Here is a 24225-nt window from a genome sequence, read left to right as displayed (position 1 = left end):
TTCTCTGCCAGCCTCAGGAGCCGGCCTCCAGGGGGGATCTGCCAGCCCCGGGGCCTCCCGGGAGCCCCAGGCGGGAGGCACAGGCAGAGCTGGGAGGCAGGAGGCCTCCGGTGCCCCAGGCATGCCCGGGGGTGGGCCTCGGCGTGACAGGGGAGGGCGCCTGCCTGGGCTGCAGGACTGAACAGCAGGGCCCCTCCCAGGGGCTGCGGGAGAGAAGCCCCCAGAAGCTTGTTTCCGGTTCCATTTTCTCCCGTGGAGCCTGAATTTGCAGCTGGGGGTGAGGGAGGAGGGGGTGGTGAAAAGGAGGAGGTAGCGGGACTCAGGTGAACATAGGAGATCACCGGCTTCTCCCTCTTCTGGAGGCCCGGAGCCCCGTGCTGAAGGGGTGGGAAGGCAGTGGGAACTGTCCTGGCTGTGAGGCCGCCTGCCCACCCGAGCAGGGCCTGGGCTGGAGTGTGCACTGCCCACTGTCCATCCGGGACCCAGCCAGGCTGGCGATGTGATTGATGACCGCAGAGTGGGCAGGCCAGGGAAGACTCCTCAGTCACCACGTCTTCATCACCCCTGGAAAGGGCACGCACTGTATGTGTGCACACAGTATTGTGCATGTGTCCCCGTGTGTATGTGTGCACGCCTGCACATGCATGTATGTGCATAGGTACAGGCATGAGCACATGTGTGCACACCTATGCTAATATATGTATAATGCGTGTATGTGTCTTGGTTTGGGTCCCACAGAGGCTGACCCAGACACAAAGGTTCAATTGCAGGTAGTTGACTGGGAGATGACCCCAGGAAGCAAAACAGGGGAGTGAGGAAGAAGACAGGAGAGGAAGGCAGTCTCAATGCTCTCAGGCAAATTGCTGCTGGGAGCAACTGAAACTCAGCCCAGAGTTGGGGGGGGGGGTGGCGGCCCAGGAGCCAGTGTACACCACGACCATTCCTCCCCGCAGAGGGCAGGAGTCAGGCCCAGATGGGAGCCTGTCCTCTCAGAAGGCCGCTGGGGGCAGGAGCAGCAGACGGGCGTGGAGAAGGATGGGACACAGGTGAGCGTGGAGGCAGGCACCAGGTGTTACTGAAATGTTTATTACAAGGATAAATATACACAATGTGGGACATTAAAACTGCTGATCTCAGGCCTGTGGGACTTCAAGGAAAGCAGGGAATGGAGGGCTGGGTGACACCTGGGGTGAGGGTGGATGGCGGGACAAGGTGGGTCCACAGTCCCAGGCCCTGGCTGGGGCCCGGGAATGACCAGGGCCCCAGATCACGCACAAGGAGGCCTTATCGCTTGAGCTCTGTCTGACAGGCTTGCCTTCTAGTGTGCTGCCTTCCTGCCCGCCTGCCTTTATGTCTCTAAAATTCTGGATGATCCCTAGTTGCTGGGGTGTGAGAGCAACTCTGAGCGGGGGCATCAGCAAAGAAGCCCCAAGGCTGATCAGGGGCCCACCACTGCCCTCCAGCGTCCAGAAGTGGGAAAACAGCATCGGTCTTTGAGAGACAGGCCCAGCCTTCTTCTCTGAGTTGGTGGAGTCCTCGGAAATGATTGCAATTTGGTTCCAGCCCACGTGCTCCAGCACAATTCAAAGAGCTTGGGACGCCCCTTGGGAGGCTCCTGTCACCTCCCTGCCCGTGAATACTAAGGGTGATGGGAAAGCAAATCCCTTAGATAGAGTCTCCTCATCCTTCTAGACCTTGCCAAAGGACACCTCCTCCAGGAAGCCTTCCTGATCCCTGCTGGCTGCTCAGTCATGCCAGCCCTGTGTCCCTCCTTCATCGTACACACTCTGCTCAGTGGGGCTTCTCCTCGCTGATTTCCCATAGGATGGAAGGCCCTGAGCTCAGTGGCTGCTGATAGCACTCTCTCTCCATTTACCTGGATGGTGTCCTCTCCGGCCACCCCCCCCCCCATCTCCAGGAGGAGCCCAGAAAAGGATGATGGGAGCAGGGACCAGCGGCAGAGTCTGGAGCCCCAGGAGGCCCGGCAGTATTTCAGGACCCCTGCCATCACACCTGCCTTTTGTTCCCGCCCAGAGGAGCTCCCAGGGCCTGGTCCTGGTGCAGAGTTTACAAGCCTGGGACTCCCCCGTCTAGAATCCATGGTGTCTCACAAGCCCTCAGGAGGGATAAGCACCGTCCAGAGCCGGAAAGAGCCAGGGGCCCCTACGTCTCCATGTGTTTCCCGCCTGGCTGGCTGGGTTTGGGCATCAGGAGGCCGGACGGTGGGACTGGGGAAGCCCAGGCTGTCCCCAGGGTAGCGACTCCTCCGAGCGGAAAGGACTGGCCGGGTCTCCTGTCCGCCAGGCATCCCTTTCCCTCCCTGCCACTCCTGCTCTTTCTCTGTGGAGAGGTTGGCAGAGCTGGGTAGTGGGCTGCCTGAGGGCAGAGACACTCTGGGGAGCGGGCGGAATGGGCTGAGCTCCAAGCTGGCATCAAGCCAGCGGTGGGGCCGGCCTGGTTGGCGTGATGGGCAGCACTGCCCTCTCTTGCTTCCCCAACACAGCGCGGCTGGAGAGCGGTGCCCCGGCCCTGCTCTGGGCCAGCAGCAGTGGACGAGAGGAAGTGAAGGTGGAGCCCCGCAGGCTGCAGCCCGGGAGCCGCCTCCCGGCTTGTCTTCCGGGGCAGGGCCTTCCAGAGAGTCTGCAACCTCAAGCCCCGCTGCCCCCTCCTTCCGGCGGAGCAGGGGAGTCAGGATGCCAGACCCCGCCGGCTGCTAGCCGTGGCCGTTGTGGGACATGTAAGCGGCCAGAGCCACCACCACAGCCACGTAGAGCCCGGCCCCCACGGCGATGGAGAGAGTGGCCAGGAAGAGGGCCCTGCGGGAGGTGGTGCTGGCCAGGCGGAAGTCCCCCTTGGAGATGGCCTTGCTGGTCTAGGGAGAGAGATGTGCTGATGAGACGGGGCATCCCCATGCCCATGCCCAGCCAAGCTGCCCCAGCCCACCAGGCCCCCGGCCCCCTCCTGCACATGCTTCTGCCACGCCCTGCAGGGGAGGGAGGGGGCCAGCGCTCTTACCCCCTGGGAGAAGTAGAAGGCGGCGATGCCCAGCGGCCAGAAGCAGCAGAGCATGGAGAAGATGGTGAGCCCCAGGTGGTCCCTGGGCGGCAGCGAGAGGAAGTTGTCTTCGCTCTCGCTCTCCGTCGAGGTTGCGTCACTCTGCAAAACACCGGCCGGGTTTGCGACCAGCCCCCGACTGCCCAGCGGCAAGCATGTGGCTCTCTGCCCTTCCGATGGGAGTGTCTAGGTCGGGCTCGGTGCTCTCTACCAAAACACCTTAATAATGACCCATTGATTCCACCTGCAGGACTTTATCACAAGGATAGAATGTCAGTGTATACGCACAGGCACGTTCGGCACCGGACAGTAATTGGGAAAGGTTGGAAACAATCGCGATGCCCAGCGGTCAGGGGGTTGACTTAAGAAGGGATGGGATATCGACCATGGAATGCCATGGAACCCTTTAAAATCACCCGGTAGAGAGATGACATTATGTGGAGCAACACTACATATGCTGCTTAGAGAGAGAAATCAAGTTAAAAACTAGGCACTGCAAGATCTCTCTCTCGGGGACTAGGATGGGATAAAAACATGAATAAAAAATGAGGAGAAGATCACCCCTGACAATAATGTTATCTTCCAGTGGTTTTCTGCATTAACTGTATATTACTTATATAATTAAGAAAACAGGAACAATACATGCTATTTAAAAATTAAATAGTTGCGGAAACCGGTTTGTCTCAGTGGATAGAGCGTCAGCCTGCAGACTGAAAGGTCCCAGGTTCGATTCCGGTCAAGGGCATGTACCTTGGTTGCGGGCACATTCCCAATAGGGGATGTGTAGGAGGCAGCTGATCGATGTCTCTCTCTCACTGATGTTTCTAACTCTTTATCCCTCTCCCTTTCTCTCTGTAAAAAAATCAATAAAATATATTAAAAAAATTAAATAGTCAACCCAAGCTAGTGATTCTCAAAGTGTGGGTAGCAGTTGTGTCAAAGTGCCCCGGGGAGGTGCGACCCGAAGCCAGGCCTAATTAATCCAACACCTGGCAGTGGGCCTGGGACTCTGTGTTTTAAATACATGTACCCACCTCCTCCTCCTCCGGGTCGTCCTCCTGTCCCTGCAGCTCCTCTTGAACCCCATGGGACACAGTCTGGATGGCAACATCCTCCTCTGCGTGGCCCGGCTCCGTGGGCCCAGCCTGGGGCTCCCTGCTCTCTGTGAAGCTGGTCTCACAGCTGCCTGCCCTGGGCTCCTTGACCTTGTCCCTCCCCAGGAGGCAGCTAGGCCGGTACCAGGCTTCCACGGCCAGCTGCAGGGACCCTGGGTCCAGGAGCTGGTGGGCGCAGGCGGGGTCCGCGCCTCCTAGGAGGAAGGAGTAGAGCTTCTCCTGGCAGGACCAGCTGGGCGAGGCCTCGGGGTAGGGGTAGGGCCGGTGGAGATGGGCGGGGCTCCGAGGCAGCAGCGGGTTCTGCAGCTCACTCAGACTCTCCATGGTTCTGGGGGCAGTTCCAGGAAAGGGAATATGGGCCAGCTGGGCAGTCCTCAGAGAGCCTGCTGGGAGCACAAGACAGACAGACAGACAGACAGACAGACACTGAGGCCAGGGCGCCAGATGCAGGACTGGAAGGGGTTAAGAGCCCGGGTTCTGCAGTCGGACTTACCTCAGACCCTGCCTTTACCACTGGCCAGAGGTGGGACCTTGACTTGGCTACTGAACTTTTCAAAAACGTCTCCAGCTTTTTGTCTGCAAATCGGGGATAACAGCTGTATCTACCTCATAGAATTGGTTTGTTCATGTATCCACTCAACACATATTTGGTGAGCATCAGCTCTATGCCAGGTGCTGCACACACAGATGTTGGGACATGATGGTGAGAGAGGTGGGAAGGGAAGAAGAGGGATGCACGCTTTTCTTTCCCGGAGCTTACGGTCTGGTAGAGAAGTACAGCAGGGGGGTGAAAACAGAGGTGCAGGGAAGGCTTTTAACAGATCTGAAGGAAGAGGACAAGTTGACAAGGCAGAGGAGGGGAACACATTTCATGCAGAGGCCAGATAACGGATGGCAGGTCTGAGAGCCTGGGAGAAGGTGGTGTGGCTCAGAGTACAGAGGGAGGAGTGAGATGGGTGTGGGGCATGCAGTCCTGTTGGAGTCTCAGAGGGCTTCCTGGGTCTTGGCAGGTGTGGTAGGATGGGGTTTGGATCCTGAAGCCTTTCAGTGTTTATGTGCGAAGAGTGGCTTGGAGAGGGCTGGGCTGGCTAGTACATCATCTAGGAGAATTGGCTATGGCTTCTGGTCAGCTGAAGACACTGGGACTCAGTGGGGAGAGAAAGAGAAAAGGACAAGCCCTGGCCGATATGGCTGAGTTGATTGAAGTGTTGTCCGGTACACCAAAAGGTAGCGAATTCAGTTCCCAGTCAGGGCACATACCCATGTTGTGGGTTTGAGCCCCTGTTCAGGGTGTGTGCAAGAGGCAACCAATCAAGGCTTCTTTTTCACTCTCTCGTTCCCTTCCCTTCGCTCTAAAAACAAATAAAAATATTTTTAGAAAGCTAAAAAAATATTTAAAAAATCAAAACCTGTCAAAGGGCCATTTCTACTTCTGCCCAAGAGAAATGAGTAGATTCTGGAAAGTGGGTTCTTGGGAAACCTGAAGACAACGCCTGCCCCAGGAGCAATGCCCAGGGAAAGGGACAGAGGGAGGGGAGGAGAGGGACCACGTGTTGAGAGTGTGTCCTTGGGGGACTGACTCGCTGGCTGGCCTGCTGTGAGGGTGGAGGGTGAACCGTGGCTGCCTGGAGGCAAAGCAGCAGGAAGAGGCTGCCCGAGCCTCAGGCTCTAGCAGAGAGTCCTGGAGGGGCACGAAGACGAGCATGTGGCCCGGGTGTCCACCTCCTCATCCAGGAAGGGGACAGAGGGCGCGGAGACGTTGGACTGCTGTGGGCCTGCAGGCTTTGCTGGTGCAATAACCAGGTACAAGTTACACTTGGGCTGAGAGCAGCTGTGGCGGGAGCTTCTCCACAGGCAGAGATGGGCACACAGGCTTGGAGGGGGTGGGGCTTAGGTCACTGCTCTCCAGTGCTCACCAATTCAGGGGCCTGGCCACCTCCTCCTCCTTTCTCTCCAGAGGTCAACAATGTGTGGAGCCCCTCGGACTACAGGGATGTGGAGGGCTCCTTCCTGCAGGTGGGGAGTTGGGAGTGCCCACGACAGAGGTCTTGCAAGGCTAGGCTTGTGTCTGGGCTCCTGGGGGCAAATTCCAAGCAGGACTGGTCTCTTTTGACCCCCATGAGCAACTTCTGAGCCTGTCATAATTTCCCCTCCTCCAGCAGAGGTGACCCACGGATGCAGAGTTGAAGGTTATGTGACCATAAGGCTCATGGGTTTGGTAGTCAGGAACACTGGGGTTCCATTCCTGAACCACCCCCATTCACATTTTGACTGGGCACCTCAGTTTTCCCATCTGTAATAAGAAGGGTTGAATTAAATGATCACTGATGACGATGGCACTAACATTCATGATCCCATAGCCTCAAGGAGCCCCACAGAAGTGAAATGCCCCCACTCTTGGTCACCTTTCAAGAGTCCAGGGTAGATGAGCAGGCTCAGAGCCCAGTGAGGTGCAGAGTTCTCTCCTTCCCTCCATGGCCCCTCAGAACAGGATGAGGGAGGCAAAGGAAAGACATGACATCTACTTGCCAGGTGGACCCTCAGGCTTCCCAACTCCCCCTGAGGTGCCCTAGTCCCAGCCCTGCCTGCTCCTCATCTTTCCCACCCTCTAGGATTATCGGACATGGTTCTCAAAGGTCCCCCAGCCTCTCCATCAGCTGGTCTTCGTTTACCCGTCTCTATGGATAGCCTTGAAGGTCCTTGTTGCCATTCATGTGGAGGGCCTCTCAGCAGGGGTGGGGCAGGGAGGACCAGTCCCAGGGTCCTCAGAGCAGACGAATGCATCTAACTCACCCGTGCCCTCTGCCCTGTGCCAACAGGGTAAGTCACCTGTCCAGTCCCCCAGGAGGAAAAGAAGGATGCTTGTGGCCTGGAGTGAGGCCCTGGGGCTCTGGAGACTGTGGGGGCATTTGCAGGGCACTTGTCCAGGGCAGGAAGAGGCAGCTGGGTCCCAGCTCATCCTGGGACCTCTTTTGCCAACCATCTCTTTTGGTCAGAGTACACCCAGCTGAGCTTCCAGAACCCAAGTCACACAGCCTTTCCTGGGCTGTGCCATTAGGCAAGGCTTCTCAGCACGTCACTGTACAAAGATGCACGGTCCTGGGTTTTGCACAATAGGAACAAACGGAAAGCCACCCGAGTGTCCCACTACCAGGGATGAGTTAAATAAATTATGGTCCAATCTAAGGTGGTACAAGACCTTCCAGCGGGTTTACAGAGAGGAACGACAGGAGACAGTGCTCCCTGCAAGTTCAGGGAGAAGACAGGAAAGAACAGTGTGTGCACATCATTTCAACTCCAGCCGAGTGTCAACAGCGATTGCCTCCAGGGGTGAGAGCACGGGTGTTTTTTTCCATTTTCTTTTTTACACCGTGGTTTTCCGGTGTTCCACATCTTTTTTCTTTTTTTTTTTTTTTTTTACAGTGAGCATGTACTACTTTTAAACCAGAACAAATTAAGTGCATAGATTTCTTCTGAACCAAATTATCTAAAATTGGTTTAAAACTTCCCTAGGCTAGAGCGTTTCTTCTGGGTTTAGACGTCTGAGCACAGCATCAAAGCCTACCCTGACACACACACACACACACACACACACACACACACACACACACACACACACCTCCACTTCCATAAAGCATCCAAGCTTCAGCTGTAGCACCTGCTCATAGCGGCAGTCAAGGGTCACAGTTCTCTAACAGTCATGTGGTCACGCTCTCCCCATAACCTGCTAGGGCCATACAAGAGTTCACTGAGCTGACCCCATGGACCCAGCACTGGGCTCTGGCCAGATGGAGGAGTGGCAGGTCCCCAGGGCAGCCTTCTCTGCCCTTGGCCTGGCCTGACCTCTTGGCCTATTGCTTGTGGCTGTTTCTCCCTGCTCTCTGGGGAAGAGACTAGTTCAAAGCAGTTTTCATCTCCACCTCTGCTCCCTTGGACTATGTGTGCCTATGGCCTGGTGAGCATACCTGTGTGAGTGTGTGTGTGTGTGTGTGTGTGTGTGTGTGTAAGTGCACACATGTCCAGACGACAGACATGAAATGTCTGGGATTCTGAAGCTAAGCAGATTGCTCCAAATTGTGCGTTTGGGCCTAGCTGTCCGGGCCCCACCGGAGGAGAGGGAGAGAGGGAGAGAAGATGGCTCTGGCTTGTTTTCTTTTCAGCTGAGAACTGAGCTGAGCTAAGGTTTTCCAGTCCCTGGTTTGGGGAGGGAGAGCACACTGCCGCCTCTCAGACCAGGGACAGGAAGCCATCCAGGAGCCCACTAGCATCCAATTACAGCGTCCCACTGGAGTCTGATTGCACCTGAGTCCAATCATCATATAGTGTAACATCAGCTTGCTGATCTATACACTGAATGGATGGGGTAGAAAGTGTTGATTTTTTTAACAGTTCGGCTCAATATGACCCTGGGATTCTATTGGGAGAAGAAGAATAATAACAACACTTACTGAGCTTTCTGCATGTGCTAGACACTCATTTTGACTCAATAATTCTAGTGGGAGAATAAAAATAGGATGGGTGCTGCCCCTTCTAGCTGTGGCAGACAAACTCAGGTCACACAATACCTGCCAATAATAGCTAGAAAAGCCAGGGAGAATATGAGGGCATTGAAGAATCACCCATATTTCACCCAAAGGAATATGAGGGAGCAAGAATCGGAGGGGTCAGCGTTGCAGGCTCCCTTGGCCCTACTTTCCCCTTCTTCTAGCGGCATCGGAAGCTGGGGAGAAAAAACTGAAGAAAGAGGTGGGGGACCCAGAAAACAGTGCCAGTTTTCAACTGCCTTAGGCCACCCCTCTTTCTGGCAGGAGCAAACCAGAAAGCAGGCACAAAGCAGGCCTTGAATCAGCTCCGTCCCTCGGAGTAAGGGGACCTGCACACAGCCTGGCTGCCTTCCAGAACCTGACGTGGTCTCAGGGCAGCAGTTCTCACTTTAGTGTTAACCAGCACCACCTGCGGACTCGTAAACTCAGACTGCTGGTTCCCACCCTCACCGTGTATGCTTCCTGATGGGCCTTAGCATGCACATCTGCAGCAAGTTCCCCGTGCTCCTGGTGCTGCGGGTCCAGAAGCCACGCTCTCAGAACCACTGCTCTGATAATCCACTGAAAAAAATAGTGAAGACATGTATAACCTGTAAGCTAACAGATGGAACATGAAGTAATAAAAGTGCCTGATTACCCAAAACCAGACAAGATAGAAAAAGGGATATAGAGCAGATGAGACAAATAGAAAACAAAGAGTAAGATGTTAAACTTACACCCGATTATATCAACAATTACACTGAATGTGAACGAAATAAAATTGCCAATACAAAGACAAGGAGAGTCACATAGGGTATGAATCCATTCATATGGAATTTGAGAGGCGAAACTAGAGCGGCAGAAAGCAGATCAGTGGTTGCTAAGAGCCAGAAGTTGGGGGTGGGGACTGACTGCAAAGGTGCATGAGGACTTTTTTACTGTAGGGGCTGCTCTATACCTTGATTGACTGTGGTAGTGGTTACATGACTGTACTTCACAGAACTCACTGAATTGCATACTTAAAATTAATGATTTTTATGATGGCATGTCAAAAATGGATTTTTTGCCATTTGTTTGTTTGGTTATTTATATTTTATTATTTTTAAATCCGAGTATATATTTTTATTGATTTTTTTAGAGAGGAAGAAAGAGAGAAACATTGATGTGAGAGGAACATCAATCGGTTGCCTTTCATATGTGTTCTGACTGGGGATCAAACCTGAAATCCGGGAATGTGCCCAGACTGGGAATCAAACCGGCAGCTGTTCAGGGCACAGAAGGATGCCCAACCAACCAGGCCACTGGCTGGGCTGGATTTTTAAAATAACAAAATCCAACTACATGCTGCTTATAGCAATGCACCTTAAATATAAAAATACAAAGAAGTTCAATGAAAAAGAATAAAAAAATGCTACCACCACCTCACACTTACCAAGTTTTTACTGTGGTCCAGGCACAATTTTAAGCGCTATCATCTCCTTTAATTCTGACAGTTGCTTTATGAAGTCTGTGCCTGCATTATCTTCATTTTACATATTAAGACTCAAGGGCATAAGAAATATGTGCATGTGTGTGTGTATTGGACGTGAGTGGTGAGCTGGGCATGACCCCTGGGAATACGACTGTGCCTAGTGCCACTAGAGGTCAGATACCATCCACTGAGTGTTCGCTTGGTTCTGAACACCAGGCCAAGTGCTTCAAATGCAATATCTCATTTAATCCTTTCTCTGTCGCAGGTGGGGAACTGCAGCTCAGAGAGGTTTAAATAGGGTTTGGGAGGTCACATGGCTGGAGCCCAGCAGAGCCCATTTGACCCAGGTCAGTCGGACCTGAGCGCATGCTGGCCTGGACAGCATCGAGTTCTCCAGGTTAGCTGCAGGGTGGGGCCTGGAGTTGTTGGTTACACACAATACCTGGGAAGAGGCATCCTGAACACTATTTTTCAAAAAGCCCAAAGGGAGCCGAAACCAGTTTGGCTCAGTGGATGGAGTGTTGGCCTGCAGACTGAGGGGTCCCAGGTTCGATTCCAGTCAAGGGCATGTACCTTGGTTGCGGGCACATCCCCAGTGGGGGATGTGCAGGAGGCAGCTGATCGATGTTTCTAGCTCTATATCCTTTTCCCTTCTTCTTTGTAAAAAAAATCAATAAAATATATTTTAAAAATAAAGAACAGACTTCTTAAAAAAAAAAAAAAAAAAAAAAAGAAAGGTCCAAGGGATAGTGTGATGTATAACTAGGTGTTTGGTCACATCTTTGGGGTGGGGCCAGCCCTTATCAGAACCCTATAAAATTATAATTAGCAACTGTTCACTGCAGGAAGCTAGCTATTATTATTTCCCATTTTTCAGATAAAGAAACGAACATTCGGAAAAGTTAAGTAACTTGCCCAGGAATAAACAGTGACCGACTGGATTTGAACCCAAGTTTAAGTGAGTCCAAAGCCTCGCCTTCCATTACTATGCCTTTCAGAGCCTACCTGTGTCTAGAAGGTCAGGATAAATTGTGTGGATCTGGTCCTGAACGGGTTAACACCAGAGGCCTCAGTGAAGGGGATGGGACAAAGGAGCTTTAATAAAAGATTAAGAGATTTGGGGTGATTTAGTAGCTCAGGGGTGGCTGCCTAGATAACCTTAAGGTCTGGATTTGTATAAATACAGAGCCATTGTGAGAAGCTGAACTGTTCACCTTGCTATCTCTCAGTACAGCAGGAGAGATTGCCTCTAAACGGAAAGATCAAAGCAAGCACTTCCTAGGAAGGCAGAAGATTAAATATAAATGATTAAAATCAGGGAAAAGGTGAAACCTTTAACAAAAGGTGCTAGACTACCTTCAAGTCAGATACTATGGAAGCTGTTGTACAAGCTGTGAAGCGTGGCTGTTTGTAATGGCTTCGGGCTGGGTTTGATGATTGCTGGCCTATGAGCATGAAAGCCACCCAGATAGCTGGGGGTCATGGCTGTAGCTCCCTGCATCTGGCAGCAAAGAGAGAAAGTCAGGGGCAAAGAAAAGGGGAGGAAGGGGAGTGAGAGTCCAGGGAAAATGGGGAATTTGGCTCTCTTGGCTTCAGTGTGTCTGGGAAAGCTAACGCAATTAATTATCCTTGCTTTCTCCTCTGTCTTCAACAGCTCCTAACTCCCGATCCTTCCTAACAAGCACTTAAACATATTGTTTTCTTCCTCGCTAGAAAATAAATCAACTGCAGTGGTTGTAAAATCTGGCTGTAGCTCTAGCTGGTTTGGCTCAGTAGATAGAACGTCGGCCTGCAGACTGAAGGGCCCAGGGTTCGATTCCGGTCAAGGGCACATGCCTGGGTTGCGGGCTCAACCCCCAGTGAGGGGCTTGCAGGAGGTAGATGATCAATGATTCTCATCATTGTGTTTCTATCTCTCTCACCCTCTCCCTTCCTCTCTGAAATCAATAAAAATATATTAAGAACAAACAAACAATCAAAAACCTGGCTGTAAATACTCTGACATTCCTCCCACTGAGAAGTGGGGGCCTAGGTGTGTGTGTGACCACTTCAACCCCAGCGCACAGCAGAGGGATGCTGTGTAACTCCAAAGCAGGTGACACGAGGCCATGCATCTTTCACCGCCTTTGGAACCTTGAGCTGTCTGTAGGGAGCTGGACTACTCTCAGGCCGCCATGCTGGAGAGGCTGTGAGTGTGGATCCTCCTGTCAATGGAGCCCGCTGAGCCCAGCCTTCCAGTCATTAAGAAGCCAGATGCATGAGGGAAGCCTCCTTGGACTCTCCAAACCAGCCCATCTGTCCGCTGAATACCACTGGGTGACCTCTTCAGCGAGTGCACAGGGAGAGCATAATCACACAGCTCAGCCCCGCATGGCTTTCCGACCCCCGAGGTCCTGAGGTATAATAAGTTGTCTTTTGTTTTAGCTGCAAAGTTCTGGGGCAGGCAGGCAGTAGCAGATAACTGGAACAGCCTTCCTCAGTGCCAGCTCCCTCAGCTCCTGTCTCCTCTCCCTCCTTCACTTTATAGCCGTGTTTCGCAGAAGCATTGTCTCTACTCACATCAGAATACTTCAGCTCCCGGCTCAAAAGTGACTTCTTCAGGGAGGGTGTCCCTGCCTCCTCCGTCTAGATGTAAGTGCCCTGCTTCTCTGCTTCCAGGCTCCAGCTCTTCCTCAGAGAGCTTATCACCGCCTCTACTTTATATGTGTGACTCATTGATTAGCATCTTTCTCTCTGACCAGACTGTGAGCTTCAAGAGATGGGGATTTCCTCTGTCCTCCTCATCCTTGCAGCCCCTCGCCGGGCGTAGAGTGGGTACTTGAACAGTTGATCTCATGAGTGAATGAGTGAGCTAGGTATGCTGAGCCTCCCTCATAAGAAAGTACTTTCCAGGATCTGGGATGGATGGAGCACATCTGGCCCGGGCACTTTTTGTTACACAACAAACATTTCTTGAGCAAAAATAAACAAGAAGTGGTACCTGCTCAGAGGAGGGGGTGGGGAATACAGACCAGTAAGTACGAAATTTCAATACAATGGAGTCAGTGCGTTAGCAGCACACAGAGAGCTATGGGACTCCGATAAGGGACTCCCATCCTGGGATTTTGAGTGGAGGCGATGATGGGAACTGTGAAGGGGCTTTCAGAGCAGGTGACATCAGAAGTGAGTCTTGAAGAAAGAAGATGAGTCATGTAGGCGAGACAACGAGGGAAGGGCATTTCTAGCAGAGGAAGCAGCACAGAAGCATGGCTACTGGTATGAAGGAGAGGCCAGGGTGGCTTGGTACTGATGGGATGAGGCAGGAGAAGGGAGAGGGTCTTCTCTATATGGAGGGTTTTTTTCCTGTGGACAGTGGGGAGCTCATGACAGGGAGTGGTATGGTTGCACCTGTGTTTTAGAGCACTCTGGTCAGCAGCAGTGGATAGAAAGGATTAGAGGTGAATGAAAAGGGAGGCCAAAAGTCCTGTAAAGAGACTACTGTAAAATTGGAGGAAGGAGAGGACCTGAACCTGATATATGGCAAAATGAATGGAGATGAAGAGTCATACCCGAGGAGGAGTTGTTAGGAAGCTAAATAAATAGGACTTTGTGGTTAACTACAAGTGAGGGAGGGGAAGGAGCCAAGAATGACTCCCGTCTTTCTGACTTTGTCAGCGAAGTAGAAGGTGATGCCACTAGATGAGACAGAAATTCGAAGGGGAGACTGCTGGTTCAAGAAGGCAGCCTGGGCCAGTGTGGCTCAATGGTTGAATGTTGACCTATGAACCAGGAGGTCACAGTTTGATTACTGCTGGGGCCATATGCCCAGATTGTGGGCTCGATCCCCAGTAGGGGGCATGCAGGAGGCAGCAAATTGATAATTCTCTCTCATCATTGATGTTTCTCTCCTTTTCCTTTCCTCTCTGAAGCCAAATATATATATATATATTTTTTTAAAGAAGGCAGCCTGAGCACAAATACTCTCTCTTTTCCTTCTTAAGGTTCTATTAAAACGACAGGGCTTTCTTTTTAAAAAAATATATTTTATTGATTTTTTTACAGAGAAGAGGAGAGAGGGATAGAGAGCTAGAAATGTCGATGAGAGACAAACCTCGACCAGCTGCCTCTTGCACACCTCCTACCGGGGATGTGCCCGCAACTAATGTACATGCCCTTGACCGGAATCGAACCTGGGACCTTTCAGTCCGCAGACCGACGCTCTACCACTGAGCCAAACCGGTTTCGGCAGGACTTTCTTTTTTTAAAGAATAAAATTATAACAAAATTAGAAAAGAGAAAAGAATGATATCAGTGAACCAAAAACACTGAGGAATTTCTGGGAGATACAGAGGAAATGGTAAAGAAATCTGCAGCCCCAAACCCCAGAGGTAAGAACAATTCCCATTCCAGGGAGAGACCTGTTAGGAAAACAAAGGCAACCTGGGCCCGGCTGGTGCTGCTCAGCGGTTGAGTGTCCTTTTATTTTCTTATCATGTATTCATTATTCCCTGATGCCCATTCAGACTTATGAGTGAAGGAAGGTGTTGACCAACACAGGTAGCTGGTGTGGATTTCTTTGGCAGGGAGGCTAGGAGTCCTGTAAGGAGACTATTGTAAACATGGAGGCAGGAGAGGACAAGCGCCTGAACCTGATCTATGGCCGCACTGGGGATTGAGCCCGCAACCCAGGCATGTGCCCTGACCAGGAATCAAACCAGGACTTCCTGGTTCTTAGGTTGACACTCAACCACCAAGGCATGCCCGGGCTGCCTTCTTGTACCTAAATTCCAGGAAAATCCACACCAGCTACCTGTGCTAGTCAACACCTCCCTTTATCCATAAGTCTGCCTGGACAACGAGGAATGACGAATACATGAAAAGAAAAGGGCCAAATGAACAGAAAAATTGACATAAGATCAAAACATCCAAATTATAGACAAGATCTTTATTGAATTCATAATTCAACAAAGATTAATTTTTTGAATTCATAATCTCACAGATATATAAGAGGATGTTGCATCCATAAAACAAGAACAGGCTGCTATGAAAAAGGAGCAATCAAAGAACATGAAAGAATTTGGAAAACTGAAAATAATTGTCTAAATTAAAAAAAAAATGTAATGGAGAGAGTTGGCAATAGAATAAACACAGTTAAAGACTAACCGTTTTTTGTTAATCCTCACCTGAGGATATGTTTTTATTGATTCTTAATAAGAGAGGAAGGGGGAGACAGAGAGAGAAAAACATTGATAGATGGCCTTCCATATACACAACTATGCATGGATCAAACCCATGACCTAGGTATGTGCCCTGATTGGAATAGAACTTGCAACCTTTCTGGTGCATGGGACAATGCTCCAACCAACTGGGCCACCCAGCCAGCACAAGACTAACTTTTTTAATGTAAAAGGAAAAGTTAATAAACTTCCCCAAGGTACAGAGCAAAAAGATGACGCAGGTGAAATAAAGTTGAGAGATATGAATGAGAGTCCCAGAATTCCAAATCAATCTAGGAGGCATTTCAGAAAGACTGTAGGAAAATAATAATTAAAAGAACAGAAGCAGAGCCCAGTGTGCTCAGTGGTTTTAGTGCCTGCCTGCACACCGAAGGGTCGTGGGTTCAAGCACATACCTGGGGGCCCTGATCCATGCGCATTCGGGAAGCAGCCAATTGATGTGTCTCTCTCACATGGATGTTTCTCTGCCTTTCTGTCTCTCAGTATCTCTCTCCTCCCCTCTCTCCCTTCCACTCTCAAAAAATCAATGGAAAAAATATCCTCGGGTGAGGATTAAAAAAAGAACAGAAGCAGAAAGTGTTTCCTGAGCTGAAAGAAAAAAGGATACTTACATTGAAAAGGCTCACCAAATACTGAACTGCAAAAATGAAACACACACACACACACTCACACACACACACTCACACACACACACACTCACACACACACGCAAGAGAAAGATGAGAAAGAGAAGTGGATGACTTTGGTCTTGAAGTGTCTTTGGGTTACTAGGGTAGAAACTCCATGGGGCAATTAAGTGTATGAAGTTGAAGCCCTGCACAGTGGTCAGGGCTGGAGAGAGATTTGAGAATTACTGAAGGACTTATGGAGAGGGAGGAGAAGAGAAGAGCAAGGAAGGGAGACAAGAGGGCTGAGGAGGGAACCCAGGAAAGGGAAAAGGCAGCTGAACACTTGTCAGCTCCCAAGTCTTCTGAGGTGCCGTCTTCCAGAGAACAAAAGTCTACCCTGCTTTTTATCCACTGCCAGCTGTGCTCCCATGGCTGGACTGGCCTCTCTCTCAGAACATATCCACCTGCCTGGGGGATGGGAACGTGGCTGACAAGGGTGAAAATTGCTGGGAGGATTGAGGTGGTGGCACCGCTACTCAAATTAGTCCATTTCCAGGCAGAAATTAAATCTTTATTCTCACTGAAACAACCTGTCTCTCTACTGAAGCAGCGCATTCCCAACCACTTACAGCAACACGGAGCATCTGATGGCAGAAGACAGCACACATACGGGGAGGAGGCAGAGCACGGGGCCCTCACGCCCTGGCTTGGTTTGCTTGGGGTGGGGGTTGGGGGTGGCAGCTGCAGGGAGGAGAAAGAAGAGAGAATAAAGGAGGAGAAAGAGAAGGGAGAACCTGGATAGAAAGAGCAGGGATGACATCAGTTTTCATGGCCCCCTGGCTAGTAGCAGAGGGACCTCGCTCCAGGCAGGAGGCCCACCAAGCCCCTGAGAAGGGAATGGGGTTGGACAATGCCCAAGCTTTCAGGAACTGACATGTTTCTTCTTCCCAAAGTGCAGGCTGCTGCTTCCACTTCTTCCTCCCTGGCGCGGTGCACTCTGGGGCTGCAAGCCCCTCTGGGATGTACAAATGAATTGGTCTTTGAATCTAAAGGTAATGAATGATGTGCAGGTATCTCCAGATAGCCTCTTATTATTTTGTGTGCGCCACCCAGGGAAAGGGGCCTGCATATATATATGTGTGTTATGTGTATTTCAATGTTTCCATCTCTCTCTTACACACACACACACACACACACACACACACACACAACACACATTTCATTTCTTAATGACATTCATCTCTTTCTCTTCTTCAGACCTCTCTTGCCCCCAGCCCCAGATAGCCAAGATCATCCAATCAGGCGCCCAGGTTGACTCCCTTCTTCCCTTTGAAGTCTTGCAGAGAGAGGGGAACACAAGAAGCAGCCGGTGGTGGCTTTTCCCTGCTGGCAGAGAAGCCAGATGTGTCTGCCTGGTGATCAGCGATGCCCTGAACCCTGACAGCTCTGGAGCTGGCGTGTCCACCCAGACAGCTGGAGGAGCAGGGGTGGTGCATGGTTCTATCCCCAGCGGCAGGCCAGCACCCCCACAGACCAGTCTTGCAGAAAATAAAGCCCCTCTCCAGGGTTGCCGCTGCTGCTGCCGCTGTCACTTTGTTATAAAGGTTAGTGACTGTCCATTAACTCTGAGGAGCTGATTCTTGCCAGGGCTGCACCGGCAGCTGGGAGCCAGAAAGTGCTGACACGGGGGGAGGGGGCGGTGGTGGGTAAGTAGGGGAGGTCACTGGCATGGCCTACTCAGCCCTGCCCAAGTGCCAATTAGCTGAGGTTTTTCTGCACATCAGCCAGGCCTGCCACAGTTGAGGGAAATTATTGTCAGAGAAGCTCGTTTTGTTTTTATATTAAAAAGTGTTCTCTCTAGGGATGGATCTTTCCTGACTGTCCCCTCCTTCAGCCTTCTTAAGTGGGGGAGGGGGGATCCCAATCAGGCAGGATCCCTGGGAGGAGACGGCTAAGGACAGGGTCCCTGGCCATTGGCTACTCACAAAGGATGTTAGCGGGGGAGTGATTTCCTAGCCTTTTGGCCTGGAGGCAGCGGCCCTCCCAGCTCAGCAACTTTGGCTTTCCCAGGGAAATAAGGAAGAGTAGGAGATCTTAAGAAGCACTAAAACTATAAATATCTTTTCCTAAGTTCTTATTTCTTCATCCCACTGCATTCATAAAATCCAGTTCTTCATTGAAAGGACATTAACGTACTCTTCAGATCAGGTTTGTGAAGCTGGTATCCTGTGTTCAAGGAGAACTTAGGGATTTGTGGGCTCGGAATACCCCTCAGATTGCCCTCCCCCCCCCCCCCCCCAGAACATTAGACCTCATAGTCTTAAAACTCATCGAGTTCAACCTTCTCTTACTGAAGTGAAAACTAAAGCTTACAGAAGGGAAGGGACAGCCTGAGACAATCACTGGCAGATCTGGGATCAGAACACAGGGCTCCTGACTTGCAGTCAAGTGCTTTTCTTCTGAGACATGTTAACACTTTGCTCGTGCATTTTCCACCCAATTACTGAGTGCTCACCATTGTTGGGGTGCTATGGGGGAGGCGGGGTGTTGAAGGAAGCAAAGAGATGAAAGCAACATAATCCTTGCCTTCAAGGAGCTGTTTCCCTAGATCTGTGTTGTTTTTTTTTTTTTTTTTGGGGGGGGGGAATAAACACTGTTGAGTCAGACTCTCCCCCTATATCATCTCCTGTAAGTGACGACAGAAGAGTAGACAAGGAACCCTTTTACCTTCTCAAGTTTTATCAGTTGGGTTTCACTGACTCTGGGACCTCAGGGAGGCCAAGGATGAAGGGAGTCATGGCCACGCTGGGAGCAAAGGGGGGGGGGGTGACCATGCACAGGCCACTGACAGCAGGTTTGGCTGGTGGGTGGGAACAGGGACCACAGCTCACACTAAGATGGCAACGTACAGTCGACAAGCCTTCCATCAGGTACATTGTTTCATTGAGTCTCAAGGCAGTTCTCTGAGGGGAGCAGAGCAGCGGTGTTATCCCTACTTTAGGGATGAGGAAGCTGAGGTTCAGAGAGCTCAGATAATAAGCTGCCAGAGTCCAGCCAGGAATGCCTCGCCCAGGGCTCCTTCTACTACTGTGGGTGGGGAAGTGGTGCTGGGGTAAGAAGATGGGGATAAAGCAGTGGCCAGCCACAGGGACAGGCCGGTCTTCCTCTGAGCAGCTTTATTTTGACTGCTACATTCTGGCATGCAGAGAACTCTGCTCTGAAGACCTGGAAGCACTTTGCAGGCCCGAATGATCTCATTCAGCTCACTCTTGCCAAAAACAGGAAGGACTCCAAACAGAGATTCTGTCTAGGGTCACCAGCATTCAGCTACATAATAGACAACAGGAGGCAGGATCTCCCACTCTTGGCCCTCATGCACCAAGCCGTGGGATGCAAAACCAGTCTCTTTCCATGAGAGTCAAGAGGGCCACAGGATAAAATTAAGGTATCTTCTGGTACCTCCTTCCTTCCGTGGAAAAATGGGTTAATAGGTCCCGAGAGGCCTGGCCCATCCCTTGTCCCCAAGGGTCATTTCCAGGGCAGACATCTTGAGGCAGTGCCCTAATGAGCAGGGTTGGGGGAGGAGAGGGAAGCTAGTGAAGCTAGTTCAGATTTCCCTAGTGTCGCAGAGCCCTGGTGGGGACCGAGACACCAGGAGTCTGGAGACTCCTGAGCATTCCTAGTGGGGCAGGGTGTCTAGAGCTGCTTGAGGTTGGGGTCAAGGCCTGGTGATGTGGGGTCAGGGTACCCAGGTGCCTGCCTGAGCCCCAGTCCCTCAGGCCCCTCTCCCCCTGGAGGGTGAGGGGAAGCCATGGACTTAGTGTGGTCTCTGGCAGAGCCCTCGTCCCTGAGAAGGGCCCCAGCTCAATCCTGGTTCAGCGCCTAGCTCCGCGCTCCCGATAATGCGCCCCCAGACGGCCTCTTACCTGTCCTGCCGAGGACGCCGGTCCCGCCTCCTTCGCGGGGCTCGGGGGCCCGGCATGGGCCGGTGAGCGACAGCGCTCTCGCCTCGTGGCTGGCTGCGGTGGAACTCCCCGGAGGGCACCTCTGCTCCGGAGCCCCCGGCCGCTGCCACGGCCGCCGCTTCAGCACCACGGACAGCTCCCGCCTTCTGCCCGCCGCCGCCGCCCGCCCCGCCCCGCGCGGTCCCGGGAGCCCCGCATCCCGGCCCCGCCGGGCCGCCGCCGCGCAGCCCTCAGCCCGGCCCGAGGCGGCTCCGCGCGGACTTGGGAGAACAGCCAGGAGGGTCCCCTCTCTCCCCCGCCTCCCGCCGCCGCCGCCGCCGCCGCCTCCCTCTCGCCTCCGTGCTTCGTGCTCCCTTCCACGCTCCCAAACCAGCCCACCAGGGCGCTCCGGACCCAGCTCCGGGGCGGGGCGGGGCGGGGCGGAGCGGGAAGCCCGGGGAGCCCGGAGGAGGCGGCGGAGCAAGGGGCGAAGAGGCAGCCACGGGCAGGCGGGCGGGTGTCTCTGGCTTCTGGAGCCGAGTCCTCTCTCCCAGCCCTTCTGCCCACCCTGCTCTCGTGCTCCCGCAGAAGCGATGTGCGGTCCTCCCGCTTCTTGAAGCATTTTTGGAGCTCCTAGGCGCCCAAGCCCTGAGATTTAATAATATGAAGATGCCCTAAAGAGAAAAGCAAGCAAATAAAAACCATTTATCGAGCGCCTACTATTTATTAGACACCAAGCAGGATTTCATGCTTTTAAGCAATATAATTTCATTTAATTTTTAAACAACTCTAAGAGGCAATACAATCCTCTTCCCCCCAGCCCCACCCCCCATTTTACTCATAAAGACGCTGGGCTCATAAATGAAATCTCTTCACGCAGGGAGAACAATACTGGGCTGGGAAATGCATGGGCTTTAAAGACCATGGACCTCAATTTTGCTCCCTGGCCTCCCACTTACTAACTGTATAATCTTGAGAAAATGACTTAACCTCTCAAAGTCTCAGGTTTTTTCATTAGCAAAACGGGGGAGCTGTGGCCACCTCATAGGAGTCACATGAGGACAAAACGGGCTGACGTGTGTGACTCATTGGCTCCAGCCAGGCCCGCAGTGGGGGAGCATCCCCCTCAGGTCTCCCAGAGAGGATCTGACCCCGGAGCCCAGGGCTTCTCTTTATCACCCCCTCACTTCAGTTCTCTTTGTGTAGCTTGGGGACACCCTCATCTTGAGGGTCATGAATGGATGAGGCTCTTTTTCAAGCTCCCCATAGGTCTTGAGTCTCACCACAGTACCAGGAGGTTGGGAGGGGAGAGCATTCTTGTTTTCTGAAGAGAAACAGGGGCCAAAAAGTAAACTCTGGAGCCTGAAGCAGGTGGAGCCGGTGACAGGGCTGGAAGGAGGTCCTGGGGCAGTGGTGAGGCCCCCCACCTTTCCTGCTCCCATCCAAGGACTCCATAGCACACAGAATAGTTGGCTCCCAGACCCCTCACTCCCACATAACACAGGGCCTCTGGAGCAGTTCCATTTCGCTCCCAACTGGCTCCGTCTGAGGCAGAAGCCCTACCTACCCCCGCCTTCCTGGTCATGGAGCTTGGGTCTCCTCCTCTTCAGGGCTGGGCAGAAAGCTCCCTCAGCCTTGCAGTCTGTCTCGGGGCTGGTATTGGTGTTTAACCTGTTGGATGTTAAATATATTATTTTTATTTATTTATTTATTTATTTATTATTTATTTAATATATTTTTTATTAAATTATTATTTTTGTCATATACCCTTGCCCCCCCTCCCGTACATACCCTCCCTACCCAGAGTTTTGTGTCCATTGGTTGTACTTATATGCTATATTCTTTTTTTTTAATTTTAAATATATTTTATTGATTTTCTACAGAGAGGAAGGGAGAGAGAGAGCCAGAAATGTCGATGAGAGAGAAACATCGACCAGCTGCCTCTTGCACAACCCCCACCGGGGATGTGCCTGCAACCAAGATACATGCCCTTGACCAGAATCGAACCCAGGACCCTTCAGTCCGCAGACCGACGCTCCATCCACTGAGCCAAACCGGTTTCGGCTGGATGTTAAATATATTCTTGCTTTTATTGCCCCTGCCCCAGTAAAGGGGAAGCCCCGAGGTTAGGAAGGCTCTTGAACCACTCTTCTGAGGCCTATTCAGCATCTGTACACACACACACACACACACACACACACACACACACACGATACTGGCCCCATAAGTCTACATGCCTTCTTGCACCTTCGGCCCCCTCACAAGGGCTCATGGCCCCCCTCTTTGGCCTTGGTCTCCTTCTGCCTCTTTTCTCTGTGTCTTGGACTTGCTCCATGTCTGGGCTGCATACCGAATTGCTAATCAAAAGGATAATAAAAAAGCCAGTGAAGCAAAGCGGCACATAAATTCCAAATACTAATGTTGATAATTATATGCTGTTGCCTGGAGGGGAAACTTCAAGAGAGGCCATTGGTATTGTGTCAAGGGCCCTGGCGTGGGCTCCAGGAGACCCGAGTTCTGGTCCGGTCTTTGCCATTAATTGTCTCTGCGAATTCAGGCAGTTCCTAATCTCCCTGGGCCTTTGCTTCCTTCGGTTTCCAAGCTGCCTCAGCAGCTTTGAAGAAACTGTAGAGCAATCAACACTAAGAGTTTCCTTTGAGAGAATTACCTCTTATCCCTCACAAGATCTTGGGAGTGGCTCAAAAACTGAAGAATCTATAACTTTGCAAAAGATTTCATTCCATTTTACACTCCCTTCCTTTCTCATCAAGCCCTCCCAGCTTTGTAAGGAAGGTCAGATCACTCCTGGACTCTAGAGAAGACAAAGTATAAGCCATCGTCAGGGGCCTTAAAGAAGCTGCCGCGAAGGGTTGGGGAGTAGAAAGACATGTTAACCAGCAATTCCAGCAGGGAGATCAATGCTATTATCGGGTACGTGAAAAGTGCACAGACAAGGAAACAATTAGCTCTGCCTGAGAAGTCCCTGGAGGCATCCTGGAGGAGGTGACATTTGGGCTGAGTTTTTCTAAAGGATGAGATATTCACCAGGAAGATCAGGAGAGGAGGAAATTCTGGGTAGAAAGGCTGGAGTGAAAAGGCAAAGCTGGAAGACTGGTGAGAAAGCTACAGTAGTGTCCAGTAAAGAGATGGTGAGAACAAGGCAAAGTCAGTAGAATGGAGAACAGGAAGCAAGCTTGAGACACTTCTGGGGGAGAACAGAGAGGAGAGATTGGTTGTAGGCATCAAGAGCAATGTTGGGCCTGGCCCGTGTGACTCAGTGGTTGAGCATTGACCTATGAACCAGGCAGTCATGGTTTGATTCCTGGTCAGGGCACATGCCCGGTTTGTAAGCTCAATCCCCAGTAAGGGGTATGTGGGAGGCAGCCAATCAATGATTCTCTCTCATCTTTGATGTTTCTCTCTCTCTCTCTCTCTCTCTCTCTCTCTCTCTCTCTCTCTCTCTCTCCCTCTCTGGGAATCAATAAAAATATATTTTTAAAAAAGAGTAATGCTGGGGCCTCCTGCTTCTGGAAAGCTGATGCTACCTACAAGAATGAGGAGAACAAATTCTGCTTACCCTGTAATATTGTTGAGTGCTATAAACCTCTTAGTTTCTAGTTTTTTATGCTGTCTGTTTCAATTTTATTTACCTTTAGTTCCTAGGGATTTTTCTTAGGTCCCTCAAACCTCCCATTTATCTTGAATGTTTTAGTGGAAAAGGGAAAGACTCATGTTGGGCCAGGAGAGTTTAGTGGGGGGCAGAGCAGTCCTGGAAGGCTTCCTGGAGGAGATAGCAGGTCCCCTAGATGGGATCAGAGCAAGGTGCACAGAAAGGGGACAGAGTAAGCCCTGGGTGAAAACCTTGAAGAAGGTGCCTTTCTGTCCTGTCCTGCTCCCTCTCTGATATTCTCAAGGAGAATCCTATGGACTCTGTTTTTGTTGGAGTCTGTTCTCGTTGCTAATTTCCACCTAGGGACTTCCCTTCATAAGCTCTTTCATGCACAGACTTTTAGCTCTTTCTTCAAGGGGTTGATTTGCTCATAGCTTTCCCAAGGACGTGTACATCAGCACCAAGCATGGGGAGCTCTGCTTCACCACCTGCACCAACAGGCCACACATTGGAAGTGATGCTCCCCATCGGAGGGGAGGCGAGCCCCACCTCCAGCCCAGTGAGTTCTGAACTTCCAAGTCAAGCTCATGGTCAAGGCCACATGGATTTCTGGGTATAAGCAGGTAGTGGGGGCCAGTTCTTGATTCTCATAAACATCTATCATACCCTCGTTACGGGTGAGGG

At 51.5% G+C, this 24225-nt stretch overlaps 1 protein-coding gene across 2 annotated transcripts; it reads right to left on the bottom strand.

Annotated features, from left to right (window-relative positions):
- Nucleotides 1–1065: 1065 nt before the first annotated feature.
- SYNDIG1L (synapse differentiation inducing 1 like) lies at nt 1066–20107 on the bottom strand. Of its 2 annotated transcripts, none has more exons than XM_084893670.1 (4): nt 19914–20107; nt 4089–4555; nt 3016–3156; nt 1066–2872 (listed from the first exon to the last, which is right to left on the bottom strand). In XM_084893670.1, exons 2-4 carry the CDS (start codon nt 4491–4493, stop codon nt 2714–2716), a joined length of 705 nt encoding a protein of 234 aa, XP_084749796.1. In that variant the 5' UTR covers nt 4494–4555; nt 19914–20107; the 3' UTR covers nt 1066–2713. The 2 variants fall into 2 exon arrangements, with proteins under 2 accessions (XP_084749796.1, XP_084749795.1); XM_084893669.1 differs by having other exon boundaries at nt 1937–2872; nt 4089–4552; nt 19914–20075.
- Nucleotides 20108–24225: the final 4118 nt, after the last annotated feature.

Source organism: Pipistrellus hanaki, assembly GCF_964339955.1.
Source record: "Pipistrellus hanaki genome assembly, chromosome: 1".
NCBI classification, from domain to species: domain Eukaryota; kingdom Metazoa; phylum Chordata; class Mammalia; order Chiroptera; family Vespertilionidae; genus Pipistrellus; species Pipistrellus hanaki.
Note: the sequence above shows the minus strand (reverse complement) of the source record. Positions and strands in the feature narration are given on the sequence as shown.

Bases quoted from the DNA above. Each gene is read 5' to 3' on its own strand.
- SYNDIG1L (XM_084893670.1), bottom strand. From the start codon at position 4,493: ATGGAGAGTCTGAGTGAGCTGCAGAACCCGCTGCTGCCTCGGAGCCCC. The intron at 3,157-4,088 runs GTGGGTACATGT...GGTGTTTTGCAG, and splicing joins ACGACCCGGAGGAGGAGGAG to AGTGACGCAACCTCGACGGA. The intron at 2,873-3,015 runs GTAAGAGCGCTG...CTCTCTCCCTAG, and splicing joins CCTTCTACTTCTCCCAGGGG to ACCAGCAAGGCCATCTCCAA.